The sequence below is a fragment of the Diplotaxodon limnothrissa genome, linkage group LG5 (assembly GCF_057381915.1).
Source record: "Diplotaxodon limnothrissa isolate DT_005_m linkage group LG5, D_limnothrissa_male_GT1.1, whole genome shotgun sequence".
NCBI lineage: Eukaryota > Metazoa > Chordata > Actinopteri > Cichliformes > Cichlidae > Diplotaxodon > Diplotaxodon limnothrissa.
The window spans coordinates 38,729,912-38,754,863 of NC_140600.1; the positions used below are offsets into that span (position 1 = coordinate 38,729,912).

A 24,952-nucleotide genomic window follows, 5' to 3' on the forward strand; every position below is an offset into this window, starting at 1 on the left:
GTTTTATTAACATGTTTGATTTGGTGAACTTGATACACTGAGTGGGTGGCTTTCCAGAATAAAACAACTCACTGCTGAACTGTGGAAAGACTCAGCACAAGTCATTTTATTTTAGCTGTGACGTCAAACTTACTCATTAGCTTTTCATCACATACTCGTCTTTTCTGTTTTATTGGCTCTGTGTCTTTTTACCCATGCATTGCCCTGCACCTGTACGAACACTCGTGGGTTCCAGATGATGAATCCCAGTGATTGTAGCTGAGACAGACACTCAGCAAATACTGAATAGTATACTGGGATAACACCAAAAATGGCAGTTTCCCCATCAGTGTCCCCGAAGAGCAAATCAACAGCAAAAATGAACAAGTCGTCCACGACTAAGTCCAAGTTAGTCCAGTTCAGGCTGTTAAAGTCTTTAATCCAGCAGAAATGTTGTGAAAAGACAAAAGTGAAGCGTTTATGGGAGGACACTCGCCAACATCGTGAATGTTTTCTGGGCATTATAAAGGACTAAAAGTGGATCACGCCAAGTAATAAAAACAAAGGCTCTTAAACTGTTACCCTCACAGATAATAATAATATCGGATCCTTTTCTTAAATAAACAAAAAGTCCAATATTTTAATTTCCTTTCATTAGTTGGTTTTGTCTTTTTCTAGGACGTCTAGGACTAAAATCTGATGGTGCTGCGTTCATATTTATGCAGAAATTTGCAACATTTCAGCTGCTCTGGATCCTGTGGGTTGAACATTGGTTCCTCATTGGGTTGGCTCATCCTACAGGGTTTCAGCCTCAGTCCTGAGTCACTGGCTTGAATACTGTGTGCTGTTTTTCTTAAAGCTGTTAGCATGCTGATTACCACTACAAACTTGAAATACTGGAAGGGTTTGTGGTTGGAGGGTAGGGGTTTATAGAGCGTGCAGGATAGAGGACATGTTGTTCTCTTGCTGTATGATCCACAATATTCTAATTTCACTGTACTATTGTACGAAGTATGACTGTGCAATAAAGAGTTATCTTATGCTCCCGAGTTTGGGCTCACTGATCTCATGTTTCTGGCCAAGAAGCTTGTTTTAATGCATCCAACTAACAGCTCCGTGTTTTATTGGTGGGATGCAGTTTTATGTTGGAATGCTGTGTTTTTCCTCCAAACACTTCTCATTCCAAATCAGAAACTTTTAATCTAATTTAAACACAAAACATTGTTCAGCCTTGTTCACATGACTTCAGCAAACTGCAGAAAGGCACCAGTGATCTTTTTAGAGAGCAGAGGCTTTTCATCTTGATGCTCAGTGTCGTCTTGGTTCTGAGAGACTCATTTTAGATGCTACAAGTTACTCCAGGGCAGGCTTGGCCAACTCCAGGCCTCGAGGGCCGGTGTCCTGCAGGTTTTAGATCTCACCCTACACACCTGAATCAAATGATTAGTTCATTCCCAGGCCTCTGGAGAACTTGACATGTTGAGGAGGTCATTTAGCCATTTAAATGAGCTGTGATGGATCAAGGACACATCTAAAGCCTGCAGGACACCGGCTCTCGAGGCCTGGGTTTGGACACCACTGCTCTAGGGTCAGCTGTACTATAACACACCTCATTCTTGAAGGGATCTCTGTTGTCATTAAAATCGTTTAGTTTGAAGTCAGTCTGTTTGATTCTGGGTGGATGACTCCGCTGTGATGACTGGATGTGCACTGGATGGATTTCTTTGTGTCTCTTGTTTTACTTCTCATCTTCCTCTCATATAACAGACTCTGACACCTTGTGTTTCCCTTTCGTTGAGTGCAGTTGGAGAACTTCCTTCAGAAGAACAACAGGCGTGACGTTGCCAACATGCAGTCGCATGTCGTTCACAACCAAACGGCCACGATGCTGGAAATCGGCACGAACCTGCTCACGCACACAGCAGAGCAGACACGCAAGCTCCATGTGGTCGAAGCAAAGGTAAGGAGCTGCCAGTGAACCTGTCATCTGAAAACAGACTTTTGTGAGTTTATTCTCTGTTTTTGTGTCTCATCAGGTCCTAAACCACACATCTCAGATAGAGATAAAGCTTCTGGAGAATTCTCTGTCCACCAACAAGCTGGAAAAGGAACTGTTACTGCAAACTTCAGAGATCAGCCGGCTGCGAGATAAGAACAGGTGGGAAATGGTTTTGTTCTGTCAGCGTCTGCGTAGGTGGAAATTAATCATAAAACCAATTTAAAATCACTCTGAGTAAAGACAACGGCTAAAAGGACTACTTTTTCTATAATCGAATGCTTGTACACGGTTTGTTCTGACTCAGAATTGGCCTTTGGGGGACATTTGATTAACAAAAACATCTGCTGTCAGTTAATCGAGTTAATAAAACCTCGGTTAACAAAACTGGTTAAGAAACAAGAATAATACAGGAAGGGATTGAAGCCTCTTGGAGTGAGGCAGGATTTCTTTTTTCTGTAGAAGAACAACTCGGCAATAGTGAAGTTAGCACATCACAACCTTTAAAAGCAGCCAAGTGATCATGTGAGACTGACATCATACGCTTCTACGACAGAGACATGTCGCAAAGTAGCCGAACCTCATATAACCTCCTTTCTAACACTAATAAAGAGCACAGCTTGCAAAAGGAACATCATATTGTATTCATTAAGACTCCAGCTAGCAGCTGACCCTATAAAGTCACTGAGGTCATAGATCAGGTTAGCCTGAGGGTAGTTTTCCCATGCACTTTTATAAAACTAGACTTCTTTTGGCGTCAGAGAAATGAATCTGGGTTTGAGGCACTTCAGCACTGACTTTACTCTCAGAACTGGAGACTATGTTTATCTTTTATATACTATGACCTCATCAGGATCCCAATGTTATATTTTGTCAAAACATAATGAAACTGATTGGATAATATGTGTATGACTGATGAGCTTTTCTAGTAGCTATTAATGCATTTTTCGTTGCCCTCATAAAAATAAAGCCATTTTTTAATGAAAATGTAGCTGAAATATATCGAATCAAATGTTCATTTATGAAAATGATCATTAAGAAAAAATAGGTTTGCTGTAAACTGAATGTATACCAATCAAGTAAATTTAATTTTATCAGATTACATTATATTTTATATTTTACATTCTACTTCTGTTATAAATTACATATAAAAATGTAAATTTTTTAAAAAGCAAAAGTCAGTATTTTGGGTGTAAATCTTTGTTTCAAGTGTTCCTGAAATCAAACAAACAAAAATATTCTGACTGAAGGTTTTACTTGTTTTATGACAAGTTTGGGTAAAAAGGTGGATTATTTTGCTATTTTCTTAGTATAGTTAGTAGAGGTTTTGACAGACGTCAAACACATTGTGTGTTCTTGTATTTATTACAGGTGGTCTAATACATTTAATAAGCACTGTATATATAAGCACTGTATATTCACCTGTTTGCAGTTTTATGTATTTGGAAGTCAAGTATTTATTTTTTCATGTTCAGATGATGTCGTTGGATCAGGCTTTGTGTGCTCGGTGCTGCAGCCCCCCGTGGGCTCCTGCACTGTGCTTGCTGGGTCTTTCTTTCTTTTTTTCTTTTCCCTCCCCCTGGTCTTGTCCGTTATGGTTGTAATGATCCAAAATAAAAAAAATACCAATAAAATTCTAATAAAATGTGACTGTCAAGTGCACCATTATAACAAATGCCGTAATGCTCCACTTGTGAAAGTAAATCTGTTTGGCATTCAGAAAACAGTTCTGATTGCTACACTGCCGGACACGACAGCGAGAAAAAAAAAGACTGGAGAAGGCTTATATACATTATTTTTTGCAGTGCACACGAGGTAGCTGACAGATTTAGCATTCCTGCTACATACTGGATCTGCTTCTAGACATGATGTCAAAATGTTGCTTCTTCAACAGCGTGCGTCCATGATCAGCCTCTTTAATAGTGGCATATTTCTGAGATTTCCCCCGAGACAGATCAACATCTAAAACATATTCTGTTGCAGTCTGACAGGAAAAAAGACGAGCAGCTTATCAGTGACAACATCTGAAATACAAGCAAATCATCGCAGCGACGTAAATATGTCCTCAGCTGTTACTGCAAGACGCAGAAATATTTGGAGACACAATATTTTTGTCATTTTTCATTGTGAGGTGAACTTGGACCGTGCACTGTGCAGTAAAACATGCAGAGCAATTATCGAGCATGTTTACAGTAACAGACAAACAGAGTGCGGGTGTGTGAGACTGTGGTGCAAGGGGACCATTCGCTGATGATCAGCCACAACATCAAAAGCACAAAGAAGTCGATAACAAATCAGTAACATTGATCATCTCGTTATCGTGAGATGTTCTGCTGGGAGCCCATCGTCCTGGCTTTCATGTGGATTTTACTTTGACACGTATGAAGGAAATAAGGCGATGAGACCTTTCTAAACAAATGTAGGTGTCATGTTTGGTCCAGATACAGAAAATGGGAAACCAAACCAGTCTGACAATGCAATCAAAGAAGAGCTGATAACATGTCAGATGACATGATACAGATCTGAAATCTGTTAAAGTCCCAAGTTGGACTTTATCCAGCTTCATCTTCAAACTGAAGCCAAAGTAGATTGCATCACTGAACACATTATTAGCAACCGTGTCTAAGTTTGTGTCAACAAAACTGACGTCTTTGTGTCTTTTGTGCCCGATTGCTCCTGATTTCTAGGAGTAGAGACTTCTAGAAATCCTGAAACCATAAACACCCACACAATACATTTTTGGCTCGCATACTTTTGAGACCTCAGTAAAACAGCTGTCTGAATCTACAAGAGTACATAAACTTTGCACACACATTTTAACACACACATTCACAAACACCACTTCACTCATGCTGCACAAACCACAGCGATCAGTGGCTCCCCATCAGTCCACACCACATTAGCGTTTCCCCGTTCATGTGCGGGTCAGCATGTTGAAGTGATCAGAAGCAGAAGCTGATAGCGTGTTTCAGCTCCTAATGTGACCAAAGTCTCACCTGCTAATGTAGAATAACATCAGTCATCGCTGTAAACGAGCTGCATGATACAGCATGATGGTGGTTCACGTCTGACTTATGTCAGCTACACCTCTCAGAAAGTGGACGTGTGGTTGTAAGATTCATATTCACATATTACAGAACTACAGCAGAGTATTGAAGCCTAAATCTTTTGATATCAGTTTACTTATTTATGTAGAAAGTGTGTAAGAAATAAGTGTTTACTGTATACTACTGTATACTAAATTAAATTCTATTCTATTTTATTTATACAGTGCCAATCACAGCAGCAGTCGCCTCAAGGCGCTTTATATTGTAAGGTCGACTCTCCAATAATACACAGAGAAAAACCCAACAATCATATGACTCCCTATGAAATACCACTTTGGCGACAGTGGGAAGGAAAAACCCTTTTAACAGGAAGAAACCTCCGGCAGAACCAGGCTCAGGGAGGGGCGGGGCCATCTGCTGTGATTGGTTGGGGTGAGAGAAGGAAGACAGGATAAAGACACGCTGTGGAAGAGAGACAGAGATTATTAACAATGTTAAATGACATTATGTGTCAAATTTTTAATCTTAAAATCTAAAAAACTGCAGAATTAATGGTCCTTTGAATCAGCCTCAAGAGACTGTATGGTTGGCTACTTAGCATGCTAACACGCTAATCTCTGACGGTAAAGACACGAAATCTTATTGTGGAGCATTTAGCTGAGTGTTTTGTTAAAAAAACAGATGTTATGAGTGAGGCGTGGATCTGACAAAGACACTACATCAGGGATGGGCAACTCCAGGCCTCGAGGGCCGGTGTCCTGCAGGTTTTAGATGTATCCTTGATCCAACACAGCTGATTCAAATTACTATATTTAAAAGAAGTGTTCTGATAATGGCTGCCAGCAGTTAGTGTGTATTCAGCATATTTTCACCACATAAGTCACTTAGATGGAGCTTATTTGTAGAAACATTTAAAAGAAGATAACATTTTTCCACTGGACTCCTGCAGACCAACGCACTCTTAGCGAGTTTGAACTAGAAGTTCAGCCACTTCGAGTGTCCCACGTTCCCCTCTGAAACTCCTGCCACTCCTTCATCGGGTTTCATTCATTTGGCTCATACTTTGTTGACCCAACTGTGGGCTGGAGTCTATTTTCAGCAGCTCTACTGCTGGTTCAGCTGCACAGATAACGAGAACTGTAGTCTGATCTGGCACCAGAAATGATGGTCGCAATATTAATCTTTATTTCGCTGCTGCAGCTTCGCTAATGAGACGGAGTAATTCGGGAGGTAAAAACTCCGCTCCATCAAAAACAGAATAGAATATAGTCTTTCAGACCACCTTAATGTTTTTATCAAGATTTTGCTGCTCCTGCTCTTCACTTGGATGTAATTAGGATTTCTCAGGAAAGCCTTCATTTCTTCCTCTGTCCTATGCTGCTTGTTTGCATGCGTGTAAAGCTATTACAAGGGTAGAAATCGTGACTGAATAAAGTGAGCTGTTCCAGAACCCTTCTAGTTTACATTTTGGTTTTGTAAGTGTGGAATCTCCTGGGCCCTTTTCCATTATTTCTTTACAAGTGTTTGTGTAACACCAGGCCTGCAGCACTAGAAAGGCAGCTTTTCTCTTTGCATCTGAAAAAGAAAGAAAAAAACAACCTGCACAAAAACTTGATCTCCCAAAAAATAATATTAGTCCTCAGGTTTTAAAAGACTCATACAGACAGTGGAATTTGTGCAATCTTGCAAATATCACAGAACAATTACTGACTCACATCTGAACTGTGAGGCAAACTGCGAAACCGCGTGCAGCGAAGGACACCAGCATCTCTTATGTTTAAGGAAGCTTCTTATTTCTGTTGTGATGATATTACTGAGTCTCATTTTTCCTAGTACAACAAAAAATAGTGTGACAGCAGAGTTTATAACAGAAAGTCTTTGTATTCACATTTCCAGATATGAAAAATTTAAATCTAAGTGCAACATATAAGAAAAAATATAGCAGAGGAGCAGAATGAGAAGCATGAAGTGATGGACTGCATATGCAAACCCAGTTAGGATTTTCAGCCTGTGCATCACCCAAAACCCTCCATCACCACAGTTCAACATGACTCTTGATAAAACTATTAAAACGTCACCATTACTCTCGTCCTCTGACGGGATGACTGAGACTGTTATTCATTCAAGAATAAAGAAAATAAACTTTTGTCTAAAGTGAAGTCTCGTTTTATTTCCTGAGATTTTCTTCTGTTTTTCTTTTTGTTGCTTTGTTTTGCACTTTAGGGCCACCGCAGTCTAACCTGGTTAAAAGCAAACAGCATGCATAGAGCTGATAACACACATGAGTCAGAAAACTCACAGCAGAGCATTTTATTAACTTTGTTGGTTGTATCATCAAAACACAAAGATCTACTTTGTCTTTGACTTGTGTAAATTATGCAATCAAAGCATTTTTGCAGTTTCTTTCGTTTACTTTATGGGAAAAAGCTCTGAAACAAAAACTGTGCTGCTGTGAGCTGAGTTGTTTTTTTCTTTTGTTTCAGTCATTTGGAGAGCAAAGTTCAGATGTTGGAGTCTAAGCAGCGAGGAGAGCTGGAGGACATGAGGCAGGAGAAGAATAGACTTCAAGTTAGTAAACCTTTGTAATTTTATATATCACCATCAGAAACATTTTTAAGTTTATGAAATCAAATATCAACATGGATTTTTGCCTCACGTGATATTTGTAAGCCCAAGTGGTTTAAAAACCACAAGCTTCTAAACTTGAGTGATAAATGTTAATTATAGAGTTTTAAGCACGTAGATGATGATTTCACTGCTGTAATCTGGGCTGTCTTGGCGAGGGAAAGTCAAACATTACAAGAAATGTTAAAATCTGTAAAACTGTTAAATCATTAAAAGTAAAAAGTCAAAGTAAAGAACAAAAAAGTACATTTTCAAGTCTGTGGGGATGTAGAACCAAAAAGCAGAAAATGCTTAAACAGCAGTGAAACTTTTTTCTGGCTCAGTCCGTCATCAGGACTCAGATGGCGGCCATCGAGTCTTTAGAGAGGCGGCTGAGAGTCGCCAGCACCAACAACACCGCCCTGCAGAGACAACAGACGCAGCTGATGGAGTCTGTCCACACACTCCTTAACATGGTGGCTAGTACTACAGGTACACACACACACACAGGTACACATGTAGTATTTTTCACACAGTACATTTATATTTCTCACAATCTTCTGGCGTTTTGATGTAGCAGCGCCTCCCAGGAGCCAGATGTGGAGGGACTGTGCAGATGCTTACAAGGCCGGTCACTATGTGAGCGGCCTGTATCACATCTACATCGGCAACAGGACTGAACCTGTGCAGGTAACGCCTCAACAGCAAACATGTGCAAACATTTTTGTACATTAAAATGTTTATAAAATGGCTTTAACAGGAGTTTTCTTATCAAACTCCTTTTTTGTCATCTGTTTCCTGCTAGCTAACAACTGCCCTTAATAATCAGCTTCAACGATTATGTTTAAATGACCTCAAAATGTTCAACAGAAAGAGAAACTGTCTTTATATTCAAGTGTCTTTGTATTTAGAATAATGTGATTCTAATAGTTACAGTTAATATAATTTAAATCATCATTGGTAGTTAATGATCAGTCATTTCTGTTTCTCCCCCTGAAGGTTTACTGTGACATGGAGACGAGTGGTGGAGGCTGGACAGTCTTCCAGAGACGGTTTAATGGCAGCGTGGACTTCCAGAGGAGCTGGAGGGAGTACAAAATGGTGCGTTTGTGTCACAGTCACCAGGATTTATCTCAGTCCCAAAGTTTGAGTTATCAGTGTAAAGAGTGCTCCTCTTATGATTCTCCCTGCAGGGTTTTGGGGACGTGTTGGGCGAGTACTGGATGGGTAATGAAGTTTTGCACCTGCTGACCAATCAAGGTGTCTACTCTATGAGGGTGGAGATGATGGACTGGGAGGGAAACTCCGCCCACTCCCACTATGACCGATTTACACTGACCAGTGAGCGACAGCAGTACAGGTACAACCGCAGTCCAAACACACACACACAGACAGTGTTTTACTTTAATGTTTTTAGAGTTTATTTTTACTATAATAATGAAAATAAAAAGCTGCTGATTACATCTGAAGGCGTGTATAACATTCAAACTTGAACAGACTAATATTGATTGTTTTGGAAATACTGCTGTGTTGTAACTCTGCGATTTATTTTCCTGCTATTAATTATAATTAAATTGTTAATGACATGGTGAGACCACAGATTCATAAGCCCCAAAAATGATGTCCTGAAATTGTTGATCTTGTCAGCTGAGGAAATGAGATGCTGCATTATTCAGAGTGTCTGTGGGGAAAAAAACACTTTATAATTTATTAGTTGTGAAAATTGCTGTTAATTTGATGAAAACTGATAACACTGCAGCTCAGCTTGGGGAACTGTTTTTGGCATGCTTCAGTGAGTGGATGCACTCGTCTGTGATTGTGTTGAGCAACAGAAAGATTTTCACACAGCTTTATAAAAACACCTTATGGAATTCCATTAATTCCATAAAGCCGGTCCCATGGGTGGTCAGAATTCAGTGAATTCCATAAAGGACCAACACACTTGGTCCTGCCAAAAACAGAGTCACCAGATGGTGATCCACTGGATTAACTGCCTCATAGATGTACTGTAAATACGTCCTGTCTACAAGAAAAGATTAAATCAGTGTTTGTTTCATCAGATCTTGTCCTCCTGTGTGTCTCCTCTCCCTCAGGTTGTATCTGAGAGGTTACAGTGGCACAGCAGGGAAGCAGAGCAGCCTGACCACCCACGGGTCCGGCTTCAGCACCCGAGACAAAGACAACGACAACTGTGAACACTGCAAATGTGCCATGATGCTCACTGGAGGTAGAAGCTTTTCTGTTCGTCAGCAGTTTAAAGCAAACAAATGAAATAAACGAGATTATGTATTGGAAATACTCCATAAAGTTGAGATACTAAGATATTTTTGAGAAAATAGAAACACTGCATGCATTACATGGACAAAAGTTCTGGGTCATCCCACCTACAGGAGCTGCTTGGCCATAAACGTGGGGCCTTTTACACACTCTGTGACCCCGCTCTGAAACTTTACATGCTCTCACACTTCATGGCTGAGTTCCTGTGATTCGTAAACACTTCCACTTAACAACACAACTTACAGCCGGTCATGGAAGACCTAGGAGGATCGTGGAGCCATGTTTGAAACCATGGAGCATGTTTCAGTGAGCTCTTTAGAACAAGCCCGTCTTTCACAAATGTCTGTAAAGGCATACATAGGTACATGATTTTATACACCTTTAGCACGTGGGCTAAAAACACCTGAATTAAAAAATAATAAGGTTCAGTTCAAATTTATTTATAAAGCACAAAATCACCGCAACAATCACCTCAGCATTCTTGGATGTAGTCTGTGTGTTGCAAAGACACAATTTGACTTAAAACCATGAAAACCATGAAACAACTGGATACATTTATTGAACGTTTACTACTGACATAACAAATAAAACACACATGATGATTCACAAATACATTGTTTGCTGTTTGCAGATCAAAATTAGCAGTGTTTCCCCCCAAAGTTCTGCTCTTTCAAACATCTGTCCCCATCATCTTTCACTGCACCACCCTTCATCTCACGCCAACGCCAAGACAAACAGCTCTTTAGACTCCCCTCGATTGGCTGTGAATTAACTTAATCGTTTCGGCAAAACGTCAAGTCCTTTGAGAAAAAGACGCCAGTGGTCACCATTAGACAGTGAGTCATTTAAAATCACAGCAATTTACTGAGTGAAAGAGAAACGGTGACACAGACAAAATAAGAAACCGAGGGGAGTAACAGTAAGGAGAGAGATGAAGAACAGACAAACATGTACAGCTACAGTTTTCTCTCACGGAGAAATTTCAGTCAGACTTTGAAAATGACCCCCAAATATGGAAATAATATAAACTTTCTAAAAGAAAAAAAAACATCCTGAGATCAGGAATTAAAGTATTATTTTCGGACACGTGTCACTTATTTACAAAACTGAGAAACAGATCCCAGTGGGTCCCCCTGCTGACATTTTATTGCTTTTATAGTCACTGTTAAAAACTTTTTATGTTTGTCAAACATTTCTAATTGTGTGCAGGCTTAGAACAAACGTAATTATAAATCTAAATGGAGCTTAAACAGAAATGTGTCCTGTTCTGTGTCCTGTACTGAGGAAACTCTACAGATATGAGTCTTGTGTGATTATTTCAGAATGACATTCTCAGTACTAAACAAATATCAGAGAGGACATGCCACTCACTCAAAAAGCACTAGCTGTATATCAAAGACGGCAGCCACAGTGACATCACACACTGGTTTCTAGACTCTTTAAAACTTTGACCAAAATCAATGCAGGGAACTGTTCTACTTTCTATTCTTCCCTTTCAATAGAAATTAAGTGCAAATTGGCTTTAGGGCAGCAGAGGGCGCCCGTGAGTCAGTGACACTGACTCAAGTGGCACTTCAGTATTGTGGTGAACATTTATGTGTGTGAACATATTTATTGGCAAGCTCAGTTAGCAAGCTGCTTTCAAAAACTTTATGGGTGCATCACAAAAATACAGATATCTGCTAATATCTGCTCAGGGGATTGGGAAGCTCATCTGTAACCGGAAGGTTGCCAGTTCGATCCCCCTGCTGTCTCTGTCCTGGTCGTTGTGTCCTTGAGCAAGACACTTTACCCTACTGCCTACTGGTGTTGGCCAGAGGGGTCGGTGGTGCGATATGGCAGCCTCGCTTCTGTCAGTCTGCCCCAGGGCAGCTGTGGCTACAACTGTAGCTGCCTCCACCAGTGTGTGAATGTGAGAGTGAATGAATAGTGGTATTGTAAAGCGCTTTGGGTGCCTAAAAAAGCGCTGTATAAATGCACTCCATTAATAAGTGCTAAAAAACAAAGAAACAAACAAAGCTCAAACTTCTTTAACCATCTATTAGTGCAGCTAACTGCACAACAAGACACAACCTAACAAGCAGCAAACTAGCAGAGTTGCGACAACCAGCACACCTGTCAATCAAAGAAACTGACATTTGAAAACATGGGTTACATATTTATGGTAACTCGTCACAAACGTGCTCTGTAATGCTATAAAGAATTAATGAGCACTTTGGGAGCGTAGGTCCGGGGACCCAATCACAGTGGATGAGACGCCGTTCTTTACCTGTTAGTAGATTTTCACAGATCATTTCTGTTTTTCAAAGCAGAACTTTTCTTGTTTTTATGCTCATGTTGTTTTAATGTTTGCAGCCTTCATCTTTGTCTTTATGGTAGTCAATGCATGTAGTCGATAGACGCTTTGAAACTCACGCCACTACGCCAATCAAATGCTTTATTCAGAAAACTCAAAGGAGGAGACGAGACGTGAGACGAGGGATTTAAATGTGACTTGGTTCACACATGAGAGGTAGTTAAGGAAAAATAAGAAAAGGGAAAATCAAACTACACTTTTTCATTATTTTAAGTTGAGCACTTTTTTGAAAACAACTTTTTAAAAAAAAAATTTAATTTATTTTTTTTAATACAAACTTTATTTTACTTGAAACGATTAAAGACCCACAGTTCATTATAAAAATATTAGTAAACATTGTTGAAATAATGTTGAGTTGTTTTCTCTAATTGGACCTAAATAAAAACATCTGGCAGGTTCACATTAGCTGTCACTCCTCCATTCAAAATATGCTTCAAGTGCTCCTAAAGTAAAATTGTACCACTGCAGTCTGCTTGTTTTATTACTGCATTAGTGTTATTAGTTGGCTTTTGTTTCTCACTCCCTCTTGCCTCCATCAGGTTGGTGGTTTGATGCCTGCGGTTTCTCCAACCTAAATGGTGTGTACTACTCCATCGGCCATAACATCAGGAAGCTTAACGGCATCAAGTGGCACCACTTCAAAGGTCCCAGCTACTCTCTGCGCGCCACCTCCATGATGGTACGACCCTACGACTTTTAAAGGCACCTTTCACCCTCCACAATGGTTTGATCCAACAGAGCTTAAATACCACAGCGGTATCGACCTTCAACTCCTCCGAAATACCATCCTAATGATAGCAAAGCTTCAAAACAATGGCTCCCACCTTCACCACCATCATGGTACAACCCTAAAACACCTCTTGGATATGATATGGTACAGCCCTGAACTGAGGAAATAGTGACTTTAAAACAATAATGGTTAAAGTCATGTGACTCGTGAGGACCTTGTTTGTTACATGTCTCCTGGACTTGTTTTCATAACCAAGGATCATATTGAGGAAAATAAGGGATGGATCATGTAAGAAAATATCTCGTCTGCTTGAAATGTGATTGTCCTTTAAATATGATGATAACGACACACATTTTCAGCCAGTCTGTGCTGGAAGCTATTAAAATGGTTGTGCTGGTTTGTACACATGAGAAGTGCCAAAAGTGTTCACCCACACAGCCAGCCAGTCGCTTGAGACGTGGGTTGGATTGTTGCTTTTGGGTTGGAAAAGGTACACTCTGTGGTACTCAGTCACTCCACCCCGGCTGGTACAGAAAGGGTGACTGAGGGGTTTCCAGAGCTGGAGCATACTGGCAGCTTCACGGTACTTTCCTATATGACATTTGAGAATGTGTTTAATGGTAAAAGGCATGAATGTGGACCCTCATAGCTCACCTGGTAGAACAGGCATCGTTTCTACTGAAGGATGAGTTCGCTACTGTAGCCTGGGCTGCCCCCATTAAACTGTCACTGTCTAATAAAGACTGTAAATAGGAATAAATAATATTATCCACAAATCTGAATTGAAATCTGTGGCTAGCATGAAGGTATTCACCTACTTTTTTAGGAGGGAATACGAGATTCTCTTTGATGTTATCAGTGTGTTTATAGTGCCACTATCTATGACCGGCACCGAAACACAGACAAGATTTAGATAGCTGATGTCCGTGTCTATGGGAGGTGCTACGGCCTCTGGCTGCCATATCACCTTCCCATGGACCCAACGTCTGCTTCTCAGATCTGTTGAGATGAGGACAGTCTGCACCAGCACAACAATGGAAAAGAGGTTTGAGTGATTGGCTGGTTTTTGGTCTTTGGTGAGCAATTGCATTACATGTGCCATGTGGAAGCACTGCAACATGTTAATCAACAAACCAGATATTTCACAGACAGTGATTGTTTGTTAACAGATATCAAAAGACTGGAGAGACTGCAGATTTCTGAAAATGTACTTTCCAGATGGTACACAGGGCAGCAAATTATACAAACCCATCATTTTTGTAGTGTGATTGTGAAACCTCAGCGCTAGTGTTTTGGTCCCTGCCATATTGGGCTCTTGCAGCCAGAAGTGGCCATACTTGGATAAAAGGGTGGCGTTCTGAGTTACCAATTCCTGGAAATCTTGGTGAGGAGCTTCATCTCTCAAACAGATCCCTGCAAATTGCTAACACACTATTCAAATACTAGAATTTCACTCATCAAAACTGGAGCGCAAACTTTTTGGACAGCCTGCACCACACAGCACGCCAGGCTATTAGTCAGATAATTGTCAGATCAAAACTGCTCCAACAGGGAGCAGGATGGCAAACATGATGCAGCGACTCTGAGCAGCAGCTCTATGACAGCTCGCAGCCACAGCAGCCTGCAAGCCTCCAAATACTGAAAAGGTGAGTTAGCAAAAAATATTTACAACCTTGTTTTTGTTGTAAGGACTGAATGACCTCTATGAGTTTGTCCTGTGATTTCTGTTGCTGCGAGTCTTTCTACAGAAAACGTCTATGTTTAAGAAAACGTTAATATAAGGCGAGAAAACAAGCAGTGAGGATATTGGAGTTTATTACACGGACAGCTTAATACTGAGAGATATGTGACTGAGCAAAGAGTGGAGTTGGCTTTCACAACCCACTTTTACTTGGACTGTTTTTAAAGGAAGCCAGCGTTTCCACATGTTTATCAACAATTTTATAAACGTGGACGCTAAAGCTGGTGTGACTGCCAGAACATGAATCAGATCAAACTGATGAAACCTGAGAGTCACGTTGAGGATTGATCTGATTAGCTGGAACAACATCAGGAGCCACAGCGGATGATGTCCAGCAGGAGAAGGTGATTTTCTTCCCACTCACCTCCTTTGGGCGGTGGTGGACGGTCCATCCTGGGTCCTCGTGTGAGCCTGGACGTAATTGTGGGACGTCTTAGATGCCGAATCAGCACATCTCAGATTCTACTTACCGTGCACAGTGTTGATTGAAGCTTGTGCATCATAAATAGAGAATCATGCAGAGGCACGCAGCTGGAGAGACCCTGAACGCTCTGGTTTTCATTATTGGTCAAGAAATAATGGCAAGCAGATTGAGTTTTTTCATGAATAAGTAATCGCATGTTTGCATATGTCAACACTTAAAGAACTTTACAGGAAGAAAGGAGGCAAACAAAACGCAGATCAACCTTTTTCAGCTGTTTTTGTTTTGAACGATGAGCAAAGAAAAGAATTCAGTGAAAGTGAACTACACGCCAGTGATTTACCAGATTCTGAAGCAAAGTATTGTTGCTATAATTATCTTCCTAATACGAACAATATTGTTTTTTTGTCTCTTGTTGGTCTCTGCTCTTCATTACTGCACAAAAAAACAAAATTCCCATCGCTCTCATACAAACAATAAATGATTTACAAGATATGATTTTATGATTTCTGGTTGTGAATTTCTCATTTTCTGTCTCATGAAGGCGCTTTCAATCTGTGGGCCCCTGCAGCCGGGCAACCAGATAACATGCCGTGAAACTGAGGCTCCATTAAAATTGTGCAGTTGATACATTGTAGCTGCGTGAACTGCAGCATCTATGGTCCACTTGGTGGTAACATGCAGTGAAAACATATTGATTAACACAAGGATAATGTCTCTGCTGAATGAGATCTAATGGGCTCACAGTGGTAATGTGCTAATTGCAACAGCTATCAGTCTGCCAAAGTAAACGTGTGTGTAATAATCATTTAAACACGAGCGTAAACTCAGTCAGTTCTGAAGTTCTCTACTTTTCACGCCGTTTAAAATTCATCAGAGTCCAACATCAGCAGAGCAACGCAGACACACGAGAGCAGAGATTCAGCACAGGATGATAAATCAAGCTTAAAATGTAATTATATAACTTATGTTCAGAAAATAAACACATGTTTTAATGCTAGCAGGTTGACATTTTTGTAATTAAAAGTCAACTTGGGTCATGTTTTTAATAAATAAAGGAAAAATGTTGTAGGAGTGTGGGGGCGTGAACATTTTTGGCTTCTGATGGGGGAGGCACGCCAGAAAACGTCTGAGAAACACTGATGTCATTCTTCTCATCTGTCAGACCGTGCAAACACACACACACACACGCACACACACACACACACACACACACACACACACACACACACACACACACACACGTAACAAGTTTTACATTAAACCATAAGTAACTGACACTAACTAAAACAGAGCTTGGAAAGAGGCGTCTGTCAAGAATTTCATTACAGCTTTCGTATCAGTTTTAGATTTGTTCTAGGTTGTGTGGGTGGGTGAGAAAATTCAATCCCGTGTCTTTGGTATTTGGTATTCAGGAGATGATTCTAACAAAAAAAAAAAAAACACCCAGCACGCCCCTGCGGGCGGTTTATCCTTCAAGCTCGGGTCCTCTACCAGAGGCCTGGGAGCTTGAGGGTCCTGCGCAGTATCTTAGCTGTTCCCAGGACTGCGCTCTTCTGGACAGAGATCTCCGATGTTATTCCCGGGATCTGCTGGAGCCACTCGCCTAGCTTGGGAGTCACCGCACCTAGTGCTCCGATTACCACGGGGACCACCGTTACTTTCACCCTCCACATCCTCTCGAGCTCTTCTCTGAGCCCTTGGTATTTCTCCAGCTTCTCGTGTTCCTTCTTCCTTCTATTGCTGTCATTCGGAACCGCTACATCGATCACTACGGCCGTCTTCTTCTGTTTGTCTACCACCACTATGTCCGGTTGGTTAGCCACCACCATTTTGTCCGTCTGTATATATATAGATATATATATATCTATATATATATGAACTAATCAGTTAACTTTTTTATGACACATATATGACACATTTTACTTTTTAAAAACATTTGAACATGTTATCACACAAACTACAAGAATGTTTAATGCTTCATTAAATTCAGTTACTACGAATTTGTGGTGGTTTGAGGCAGGAGTGCACTCTCAGTCAAACACCAAAGATCACAAATGAAATTCTTACCTGATCTCGTCTCCAGCAACCACAGCATTTCAGGTTTATTGTCATTATTATCATTAAAAAGTTAATTATCCCGACTTATTATTCTTGAGGAATTTGTGAAGACCATTAATTTGTTTGCAGTTTTTTGAAGTCTTTTAATGAATCCTTCTGATGTCATGGTCTTTATGGTCTTAAGATGCACTTTACAGGAGTGAAGCTGAGGGCGGGTGGAGTGTGTGGCTGGTGTCTCTGTTTTGTACAGGATGTTGTTCTGCAGTGAGGCTCGTTTAACAAGTTTCACTTTTCCAGGGTTAAACCTGTTTTTTATGTACTGCACACATGTAGTGATGCTTGTCCACTTAACACTGAACAGCCTGCAGCTGTACAATAAAGTATGTTATTAAAAACTGCTTTCACTGTGTGATGTTCCTCTTTGACCTGAAAGCACAATGACAGTAAATAATATTTTCAGTAAATACTTACAAAGATGTGCTTTTACATCTTATCATTTTAGAATGTACAGACTTTTGGTACTATGACCATTGGAATCTGTAGTTTAAGAAACTTTTCTTTGCAATTGAAATAATGTTGTTTTATCTCAATCCTGCATTTACTGAACTTATAGATATTAAATAACAACTATTTTTCTATAGATTTAAAATTAGCCTGAGAAAAATATCATTTGCATCATTCGTGTTTTTCAGGTTAGGGTAATAATCTCTCATCTCACATCAAAAAATATATATTATTATTCAAATTTCAGTGAACAGTTTAAACACCAAGTGAGAACAAACAAAATACAAGTAAAAGAAAATAAGTAGAGAATTTAAAATGCATTCTTATGGTTCATTAGTAATAATAATAATAATAATAATAATAATAGTAATAATAATAACTTACATAAACTAATGAATGATAAAATAAATGAATGAAGAACTTGCAGCCTTCTTAAATAAAACGTAAGTATTATGTTATTCTGATCTTATACTATAAATTGCTTTTCTGTTCTTATTTTTATTCATTTATTACATTTAATATTTATATAGTATTATACTACACAAACACTTCTTGGTCGCTGTTCTGTTTTCTAACCATTCTGTGTTGTTCTGCCTCCCTCTTGTGGTCAGACTGTGTTACTACAACAGCTAAATTTTGGTCAAAGGATCTGCATATCCTCCTTCATTACATCCCTAAATCTTTTCTGTGGTCCTCCTCTTTTGCTCCTGCCCAGCAGCTCCATTTTCACCATCCTTTATGTAATATATCCACTAACCCCCCTTTGCACATGTCCAAATTATCTCTGCCTCTCTAACTTTAGCGGTGTCTCAATTCAGGGGCTGCATCGTTCGGAGGACCCAGGCTTTGCGGTCTATGTGGGCCGGCTCCTCCGAAGACCGAGAAGGCTGGAAGTGCGAGGCTGTGAAATGGGATGGTCACTGCAAACAAGAAGAGGCTCAGAGCAGATCCCTGGTGTAACCCCCAACCCCCAGCATGAATCCATGACCTGACACTCATAAAGCACACATCATCACTGTGTCACTGTCCTCCTCATACATGTCCTGCACCACCCTCTCACACACTTCTCTGCCACTCCTACCTTCCCCATAAAGTACCACAGCTCCTCTCTTAACATCTGTTTTCTCTGATCCACAAAGACTCAGTGAAACACATTCTGATCATCTTAAAACTTCTACATCAACACTCTCAAAGCAAACATCACATCTGTAGAGCTTTTTCGCCGCATCTCACCCCCCAAAGTTATTCCCAAAGAGATCTAGTGGGGAAAGTCCATTGCCCTCTCTCATAGAAATTTCTATACATCCACAGGTATAACTGAACCTAATAAATCTCACTTAGTTTTGTATTTTATAATTAGTTTTCTTTTTATTTCATTGTGACTTGTATTTATAATTCGGTTTAGTTTCAGTTTTATTTTTTATTGTTTGAAAAGTGCCGTTTTAGTTTAGTTTTTTTCAGTGCTATTATTAGTCTTTTTAATTATTCTTGTAATTGTAATTGAGAGAATTTCCACAATACTGACAAGAACTGAAAATGCAAAGCAATATACTGAAAGATCCATTTCCTGATGTGATGTCATAATGCGAGACAACAAAACAAGATAAAATAGTTTTACAAATAATATCATACAAAACTTTTTCATACGTCACCTTGTCGTTGTTGCCTTCTGTGACCTCAGTTGCTCTGACTGACTGACTTCGCTTTTACTCCACCTAAGTTTGTCCCTCCGCCGTCCCGTCAGAATCTCTTCCGGTTGGAGCTGCAGTGCGTTAGCGGTTTCTGTGAAGGTCGTGAATCCAACCTGTGAGTATCTGTCAAAACGGAAAACGTTTATATTCTTACACTGAATTTTGTATATAATATGTTGATTTTCAGATGGCTGATATCTTCCGGGTTATTAGTTTCTCCTATTTTCTCTGCTTTCTTCTTTTTGTCGCGGGCCGGTTAGCTGTCTTTGTGTACAGCTAAAGCTACCTCGGCGCTAACACAAAGCCTGTTACTCTTATAAACTGTAGTCCAACAATACATGCTAATTTATGCAGGCTGTGTTGGTATGGCTTGTCCCACCAATAGGTAAAGAAATGGTCGTATTAGAAAGCAAATTACTTTTTTTAAGTGTCGCCAGTGAGCTAACGTTATTCTGACCCTGCGCCGAAGCTGGTGGCGTCAAACCGATTTTACTTCGTTAATAATCAAAATCAGCCCGTTCAAGCCCTTCGATAATGCATATAGATATTATTTAAGAGTCTTTAAGTGTAAACGAGGGCACACGTCAGAGGTAGTAATGGGACTAAGGTCACACCGCTTGAGTGCAGACCTGACTCTGCAGCCATGTGTAATGGCGATCCTACACACACACACACACACACGGATTCATTTCATTCTGCGTGTTTTCAATATTTTATTGTTGTCTTGGATCTTGTATGTCGTATTGAGTTAGTTCAGGTGAAGCAGGGATCTGAGAACAGCAGGTTCATTTAGGGGTGACTGCTAACGACCTTCAGGCGAATTAGGAGCCTCAGATGGGTCATTTTACCCGCTTTTATTTATTAACTGGTGCCAGAGACGTGAGGTGGAAACATGACCATTAAAGAATCCAGGATTTAAATCTGCACCAACAAAGATGACGGTATAACTTCCAGCCGAATAAAGCTTTTATCACACCTTTTTAAAGCAGATATATCAACTGTTAGTCGGGTTCTTATTTGTATAGTCTTTATATTTTGGTGACTACCGAAATTAACTTTAATCTATGAAATGATTCAGAATAACTGCCTGAGTAAATGTCTACATGCATTTCAAGGTTTCAAGATTAAAACTTTCCTGCGTTATTAAAAAAAAAAAAAAATCAGGACTGAGATAAATGTGTTTTTTACACATTATGTTTAAGTAGGGTTAATATACTGTATGAAATGTATTTTTATTTATCAAAAATGAGAAATTAAAGGAAAATGTACCGATTTTGTTTTATTATTACTAAGTTAATTTAGTCAAATAGTGAGTTTAATTGTTGTGTCAGTTTTTAGGGAAAAGGGTGTCTTATGGAAGATATTTTCAGATTTCAGTTTGTCCAGTGAGGAGATTTGCAGCCTTGGTTTGTCACCAACAGGGTTTCTGTTTTTTAATAGTCTAAAAATCCAAAAATGAGTTTCACAAATTAAAATCTTTGTTTTTGTCTTAAAAATTGATCAAGTTTATTTTATAAAGTTGCATTAAATTCAGTTTCTGTTAAATGTGTTTTGGTGGAAAGGTAGAAACGGATCATGCACTCATCGAAAGGTTGGTGGATCAATCCAAGGCAATCAGTCCTCATTCCAGAGATCCTTGGGGCAAGATACTAACCTAAATTCCTCTCTGATGCATCCGTCATAGTATGAATGTGTGTGAATGTTAGAAAGCAATTGCATAGAAAAGTAATTGGAAAAAGTGCTTGTGAATGGGTGAGTAATTGGATTGCTCAGAGTAAGAAAGGACTATGTTAGAAGCCCATTTAGTCCATTTATTATAGCAAAACTACAGAATAAAGCCAACATGGTGAAATTTTGTGGTGAATCAGGGACGAGTCTCATTGTTTTCAAAACTGTCTGCTTAGCAAACTGCATTTAAAAACTACTTTGTATGTACTGCAGTATTCAGTATGTGTACAATTCCAACATATTTTGACTTTGTACTTTCACCTTTGACCCCCTTGCTGAGTGGGTCACAGTAGCCACCAAAGCATGCTGGCAACAGGCATCCTGGTACTTTTAGTGTGCTGCAATATTTGGATATACATAAAATTTGTGTGCAGGCCATTTAGTCTCATCCACGTTTTCTCCCATATTTCCTTCCACGGTCACTCTCTGTGTCGTCACTGCAGTTTTTATTGTCTCTATTAAAACTTCCATGGTGGCAATGGTAAAACATGGAAGCTATAAAACTACATGCATCTTATTTTTATAAATCCACTTTTATCAAAACACACACCATGATTTGTATTCATTGTATTTACATCGGGTCATTCTTTAAATTGGGTTGTTAAATTCAGCTTTTATTTGACTCTGATCACTAACCAGGAAATGATTGTTTTAAACATTTTAAAGTGAAATGATATAAAGCCAGTACTTTTGTTCTTTCTCTCTGATATTTGTACAGAATTTAATAATTGGGGGGAAATTTAAATGATTTTTTTTTGTATTTTTTTTCCCCTCTGCAGGTGATTCATCATGTCTCTGCCAAAGCCAATGATGAGGGGGCTGCTTGCAAAGCGACTGAGGTTTCACCTGCCCATTGCTTTCACTCTGGCTTTAACAGCTGCCATTGCATTCAAGGTGAGAGGATGACGCACACTCAGGCGGCTACAAACACAACTCTGATGGTGATGCTAAGATTAAAAAAATGACACAGCCGTGATGAAAGGAACACATCAAGTGTCCTGTCAGTGTCTAGATCCACTTACAGCTCAGCAGACAGCTGATCATATTTTATTCATCACATTTATTTTCTAGTTAAACTTCTTTTTTTCAGATCAGTTTATAAGATGCAATGAATCGTTCACTTAAAGGATATGACATTTTTGATGTTGACAAATAAATACAGTAATATAATAGTTTTTTTTTTATTGTGACCAGTTTTACTCTTCTGCATAGTGAGTATCCTACTTTCACTTTTAATACTTTGAGTAGTCTCTGTTATCTCTGTAGTTATACTAATTTTACCTGCAGTAAGTTCTGTCATATTTTTGTTGTTATTCCCCACAGTACACGGTGACAGAGCCCAAGAAACAGGCGTACGCAGACTTCTACAAGCAGTACGATGCCATCAAAGACTTCAACGCCATGAGGGAAGCTGGGGTCTTTGAGAGTGTGCAGCCCACTGGGAAGTAAAGCCACGGTGAGGGCCTCATTACTTGGCTTTAAATATTGTCATTTCAAACTTCGGTATCATATGGAGTGTAACATATGATATGATGGTGTTTCCATCAGCATTAACGTTCTGCTTTTTTTTTTTTTTTTCCTGGAGATAATATTCTTAGTCTAAAGCAGGTCATGGAAACACGAACTTTCATCTACGATATGTCGGATTAGCCTTTTAATATTTTCTGAAAATGATACGAGATGTGCAGATATTGAGAATTTATTATTACTGCAGTTTGTAACAACTTCTTTCTTGTTTACGGGCAGTTTCTGTGACTGAGCAGGGCTGCATATTCAAAGGAAAAAGTTCACATCTGTGGTTGGAACAAGAGACACAGCTAGCTTTAAATATAGGGAAAGTGGATCTGATCAGATTTATTGGCATGCAAACAAACATTACAGCAGCCATGTTTTCAAGAAAGTGTTTGAAGGCTGTCTGTACATCGCTGAACAACATTGTTGGAAAGTATTTCATGTTAGGTGCTGTAGCAATTCTTCAAAAGAATGATGCAGATCTCAGTCTTTTAAAAAAATTGGGGGGGGGGAGAGTTAAATAATTTAAAAATGTTTTTAAAAGTCTTTTTTTTTTTTTTTTTGACCACAGGCATGATCTTAATTGAATCCTAAACAAATGATAAATTCCATTATTCTGAAGTATTTCCACTTCACTCTTGAAGCTGAGTGTTAAGTAAAGCAGTTCACCTTTCATCAGGCTTTAGCTTCACAGCTGCACATTATGCATGAGCAACACAGTACATGGAGATGGACCATCTCACAATATTGCAGATGTTTTCTTTTGCAAGCTCAGATTTTGTTTTAGTGAAACTGTTACGTTTAATTATGAACGCAGCTTGGTGCCTGCTGCTGAGGTCCTTTGAATTTGTATGTTTTCTAAAGGCCAACAGGGAGTGCCGACTCTGACTGGAAATAATTCAGATTGAAGAGAAGTGTTTAGAAAAAAGACGGTTGGCTCTGTGGAGTTTGGTCTCTGAGTTGTTTAAAGTCTCATTGAATACAACATGATGGCCGTTCTTATAAATTATGGAGTCAGAAATGGATGATACAGCAAGGTTTGCTTAAGGGTGGGGCTACCATATGAATGTTGCTGCCCTGTGATGAGCTCGCAGCATCACTCAGTTTCTCAGTCAGGTCTGCGTCTCGCAGGCACGTAAAGTTTCAAAACATCTGTGAGACGGTGACTTTACGAGCCAATAGGTGATGTCATGGTGGCTGCATTCATGTTTTGTATACAGCTTTTGTTTAATATTAGATCTTTTTTTAATTTAAGTTTTGTAAATTGTATGTAAACTGGAATAGTACTTTATTTTATACTAGCTCAGTAAGAATAGTATTTTTTTATTTTTTATTTAAACAAAACGTTTGTCGTGCTCGTCAACGTGCTTACTGACGTATCAAACCACGTGCATCTCTAATGTCTGGTTGTTTCCTTCCTCCAGCTCTGCTTCCCTGTTGTTCATTCCTGGTCTAAAAGATGGTTCCTCTCCACCTCCACCTTGACGTTACCTACTGATCAGATGTAAACGTCGCTTTGCTGTTTTTGTTCATTCAAATAAAATAAACTATTCTATTAATGATCAAACATCTGCCTTTGTGATTTATTCAAAATAAGCTTTGAATCTTGTTCTAATCGGTTTGACATTTTTGAGATGGAGTATTTTGAAAATGCTTTGACATTTGAGGTGAAGCATCAAGTGTGCGCATTACAAATGCTGAGGTTGTGTCTACTGAAAATGCTCAAAGCTTCCAAAATCAAGTTCAAACTGACGGTTATCTTATACATGGCATAAAACCTTCGAGGTTTATCTATCACCCGAGAAAGCAGTGTGATTAAAGTAAATCAGTGTAGACATTATTTCTCACAAAGCAGGAGATAGATACACCAAGTTATTACAACATTTCTAAACTTTATTAATAATACATTAATTATAATTAATACATTATGAAGAAATTAAAGAGATGCTCACTACAGAACAAACCTGATAGAGGCAGGGAGTGAACGATTTCAAAGACTGGAAGAAAGAAAGCTAGTAGTAAATGTTTCTAAAGACTAAAGGACTGAGTTGGGAATTGTAGTCTCAAAGAAAACTATCACTAGACTTCACCCTATAAATGAAATTTAACAGAACTGAATTGAAGAAAAAAGGATGTGTGAAGATTCTGAAAGAAAATCCCAAGCAGTCAGCAGTAAATCTGTGTCTGGGTCTTTGGTCTGTTTTCCTACACAACAACGACCCAAAACATGCCCCGCTCCAAACATGAAGAACAGAAACAGAATACGGTAACTTTATATAATATTAGTAACTTATCATGTTTCGGT

At 39.3% G+C, this 24,952-nt stretch overlaps 2 protein-coding genes across 3 annotated transcripts in view; both read left to right on the forward strand.

Annotated features, from left to right (window-relative positions):
• angpt4 (angiopoietin 4) overlaps positions 1–13,131 on the forward strand; it is a 65,594-nt gene extending 52,463 nt beyond the window's left edge. Inside the window, exons 2-10 of one of the 2 annotated variants that reach the window (XM_085354745.1) lie at positions 1,784–1,939; positions 2,016–2,137; positions 7,506–7,590; positions 7,971–8,118; positions 8,204–8,316; positions 8,626–8,727; positions 8,820–8,986; positions 9,720–9,853; positions 12,799–13,131. In XM_085354745.1, the coding sequence (XP_085210871.1) occupies positions 1,784–1,939; positions 2,016–2,137; positions 7,506–7,590; positions 7,971–8,118; positions 8,204–8,316; positions 8,626–8,727; positions 8,820–8,986; positions 9,720–9,853; positions 12,799–12,959 (1,188 nt within the window). In that variant the 3' untranslated portion in view covers positions 12,960–13,131. The remainder of the gene's footprint in view (positions 1–1,783; positions 1,940–2,015; positions 2,138–7,505; positions 7,591–7,970; positions 8,119–8,203; positions 8,317–8,625; positions 8,728–8,819; positions 8,987–9,719; positions 9,854–12,798) is intronic. The other variant, XM_085354746.1, reaches the window with a different exon arrangement.
• A 6,327-nt stretch (positions 13,132–19,458) lies between these two features.
• cox6c (cytochrome c oxidase subunit 6C) lies at positions 19,459–24,199 on the forward strand. The gene is made up of 4 exons (XM_085354747.1): positions 19,459–19,522; positions 21,915–22,029; positions 22,459–22,591; positions 24,072–24,199. Exons 2-3 carry the CDS (start codon positions 21,925–21,927, stop codon positions 22,582–22,584), a joined length of 231 nt encoding a protein of 76 aa, XP_085210873.1. The 5' UTR covers positions 19,459–19,522; positions 21,915–21,924; the 3' UTR covers positions 22,585–22,591; positions 24,072–24,199.
• The last annotated feature ends 753 nt before the right edge of the window (positions 24,200–24,952 follow it).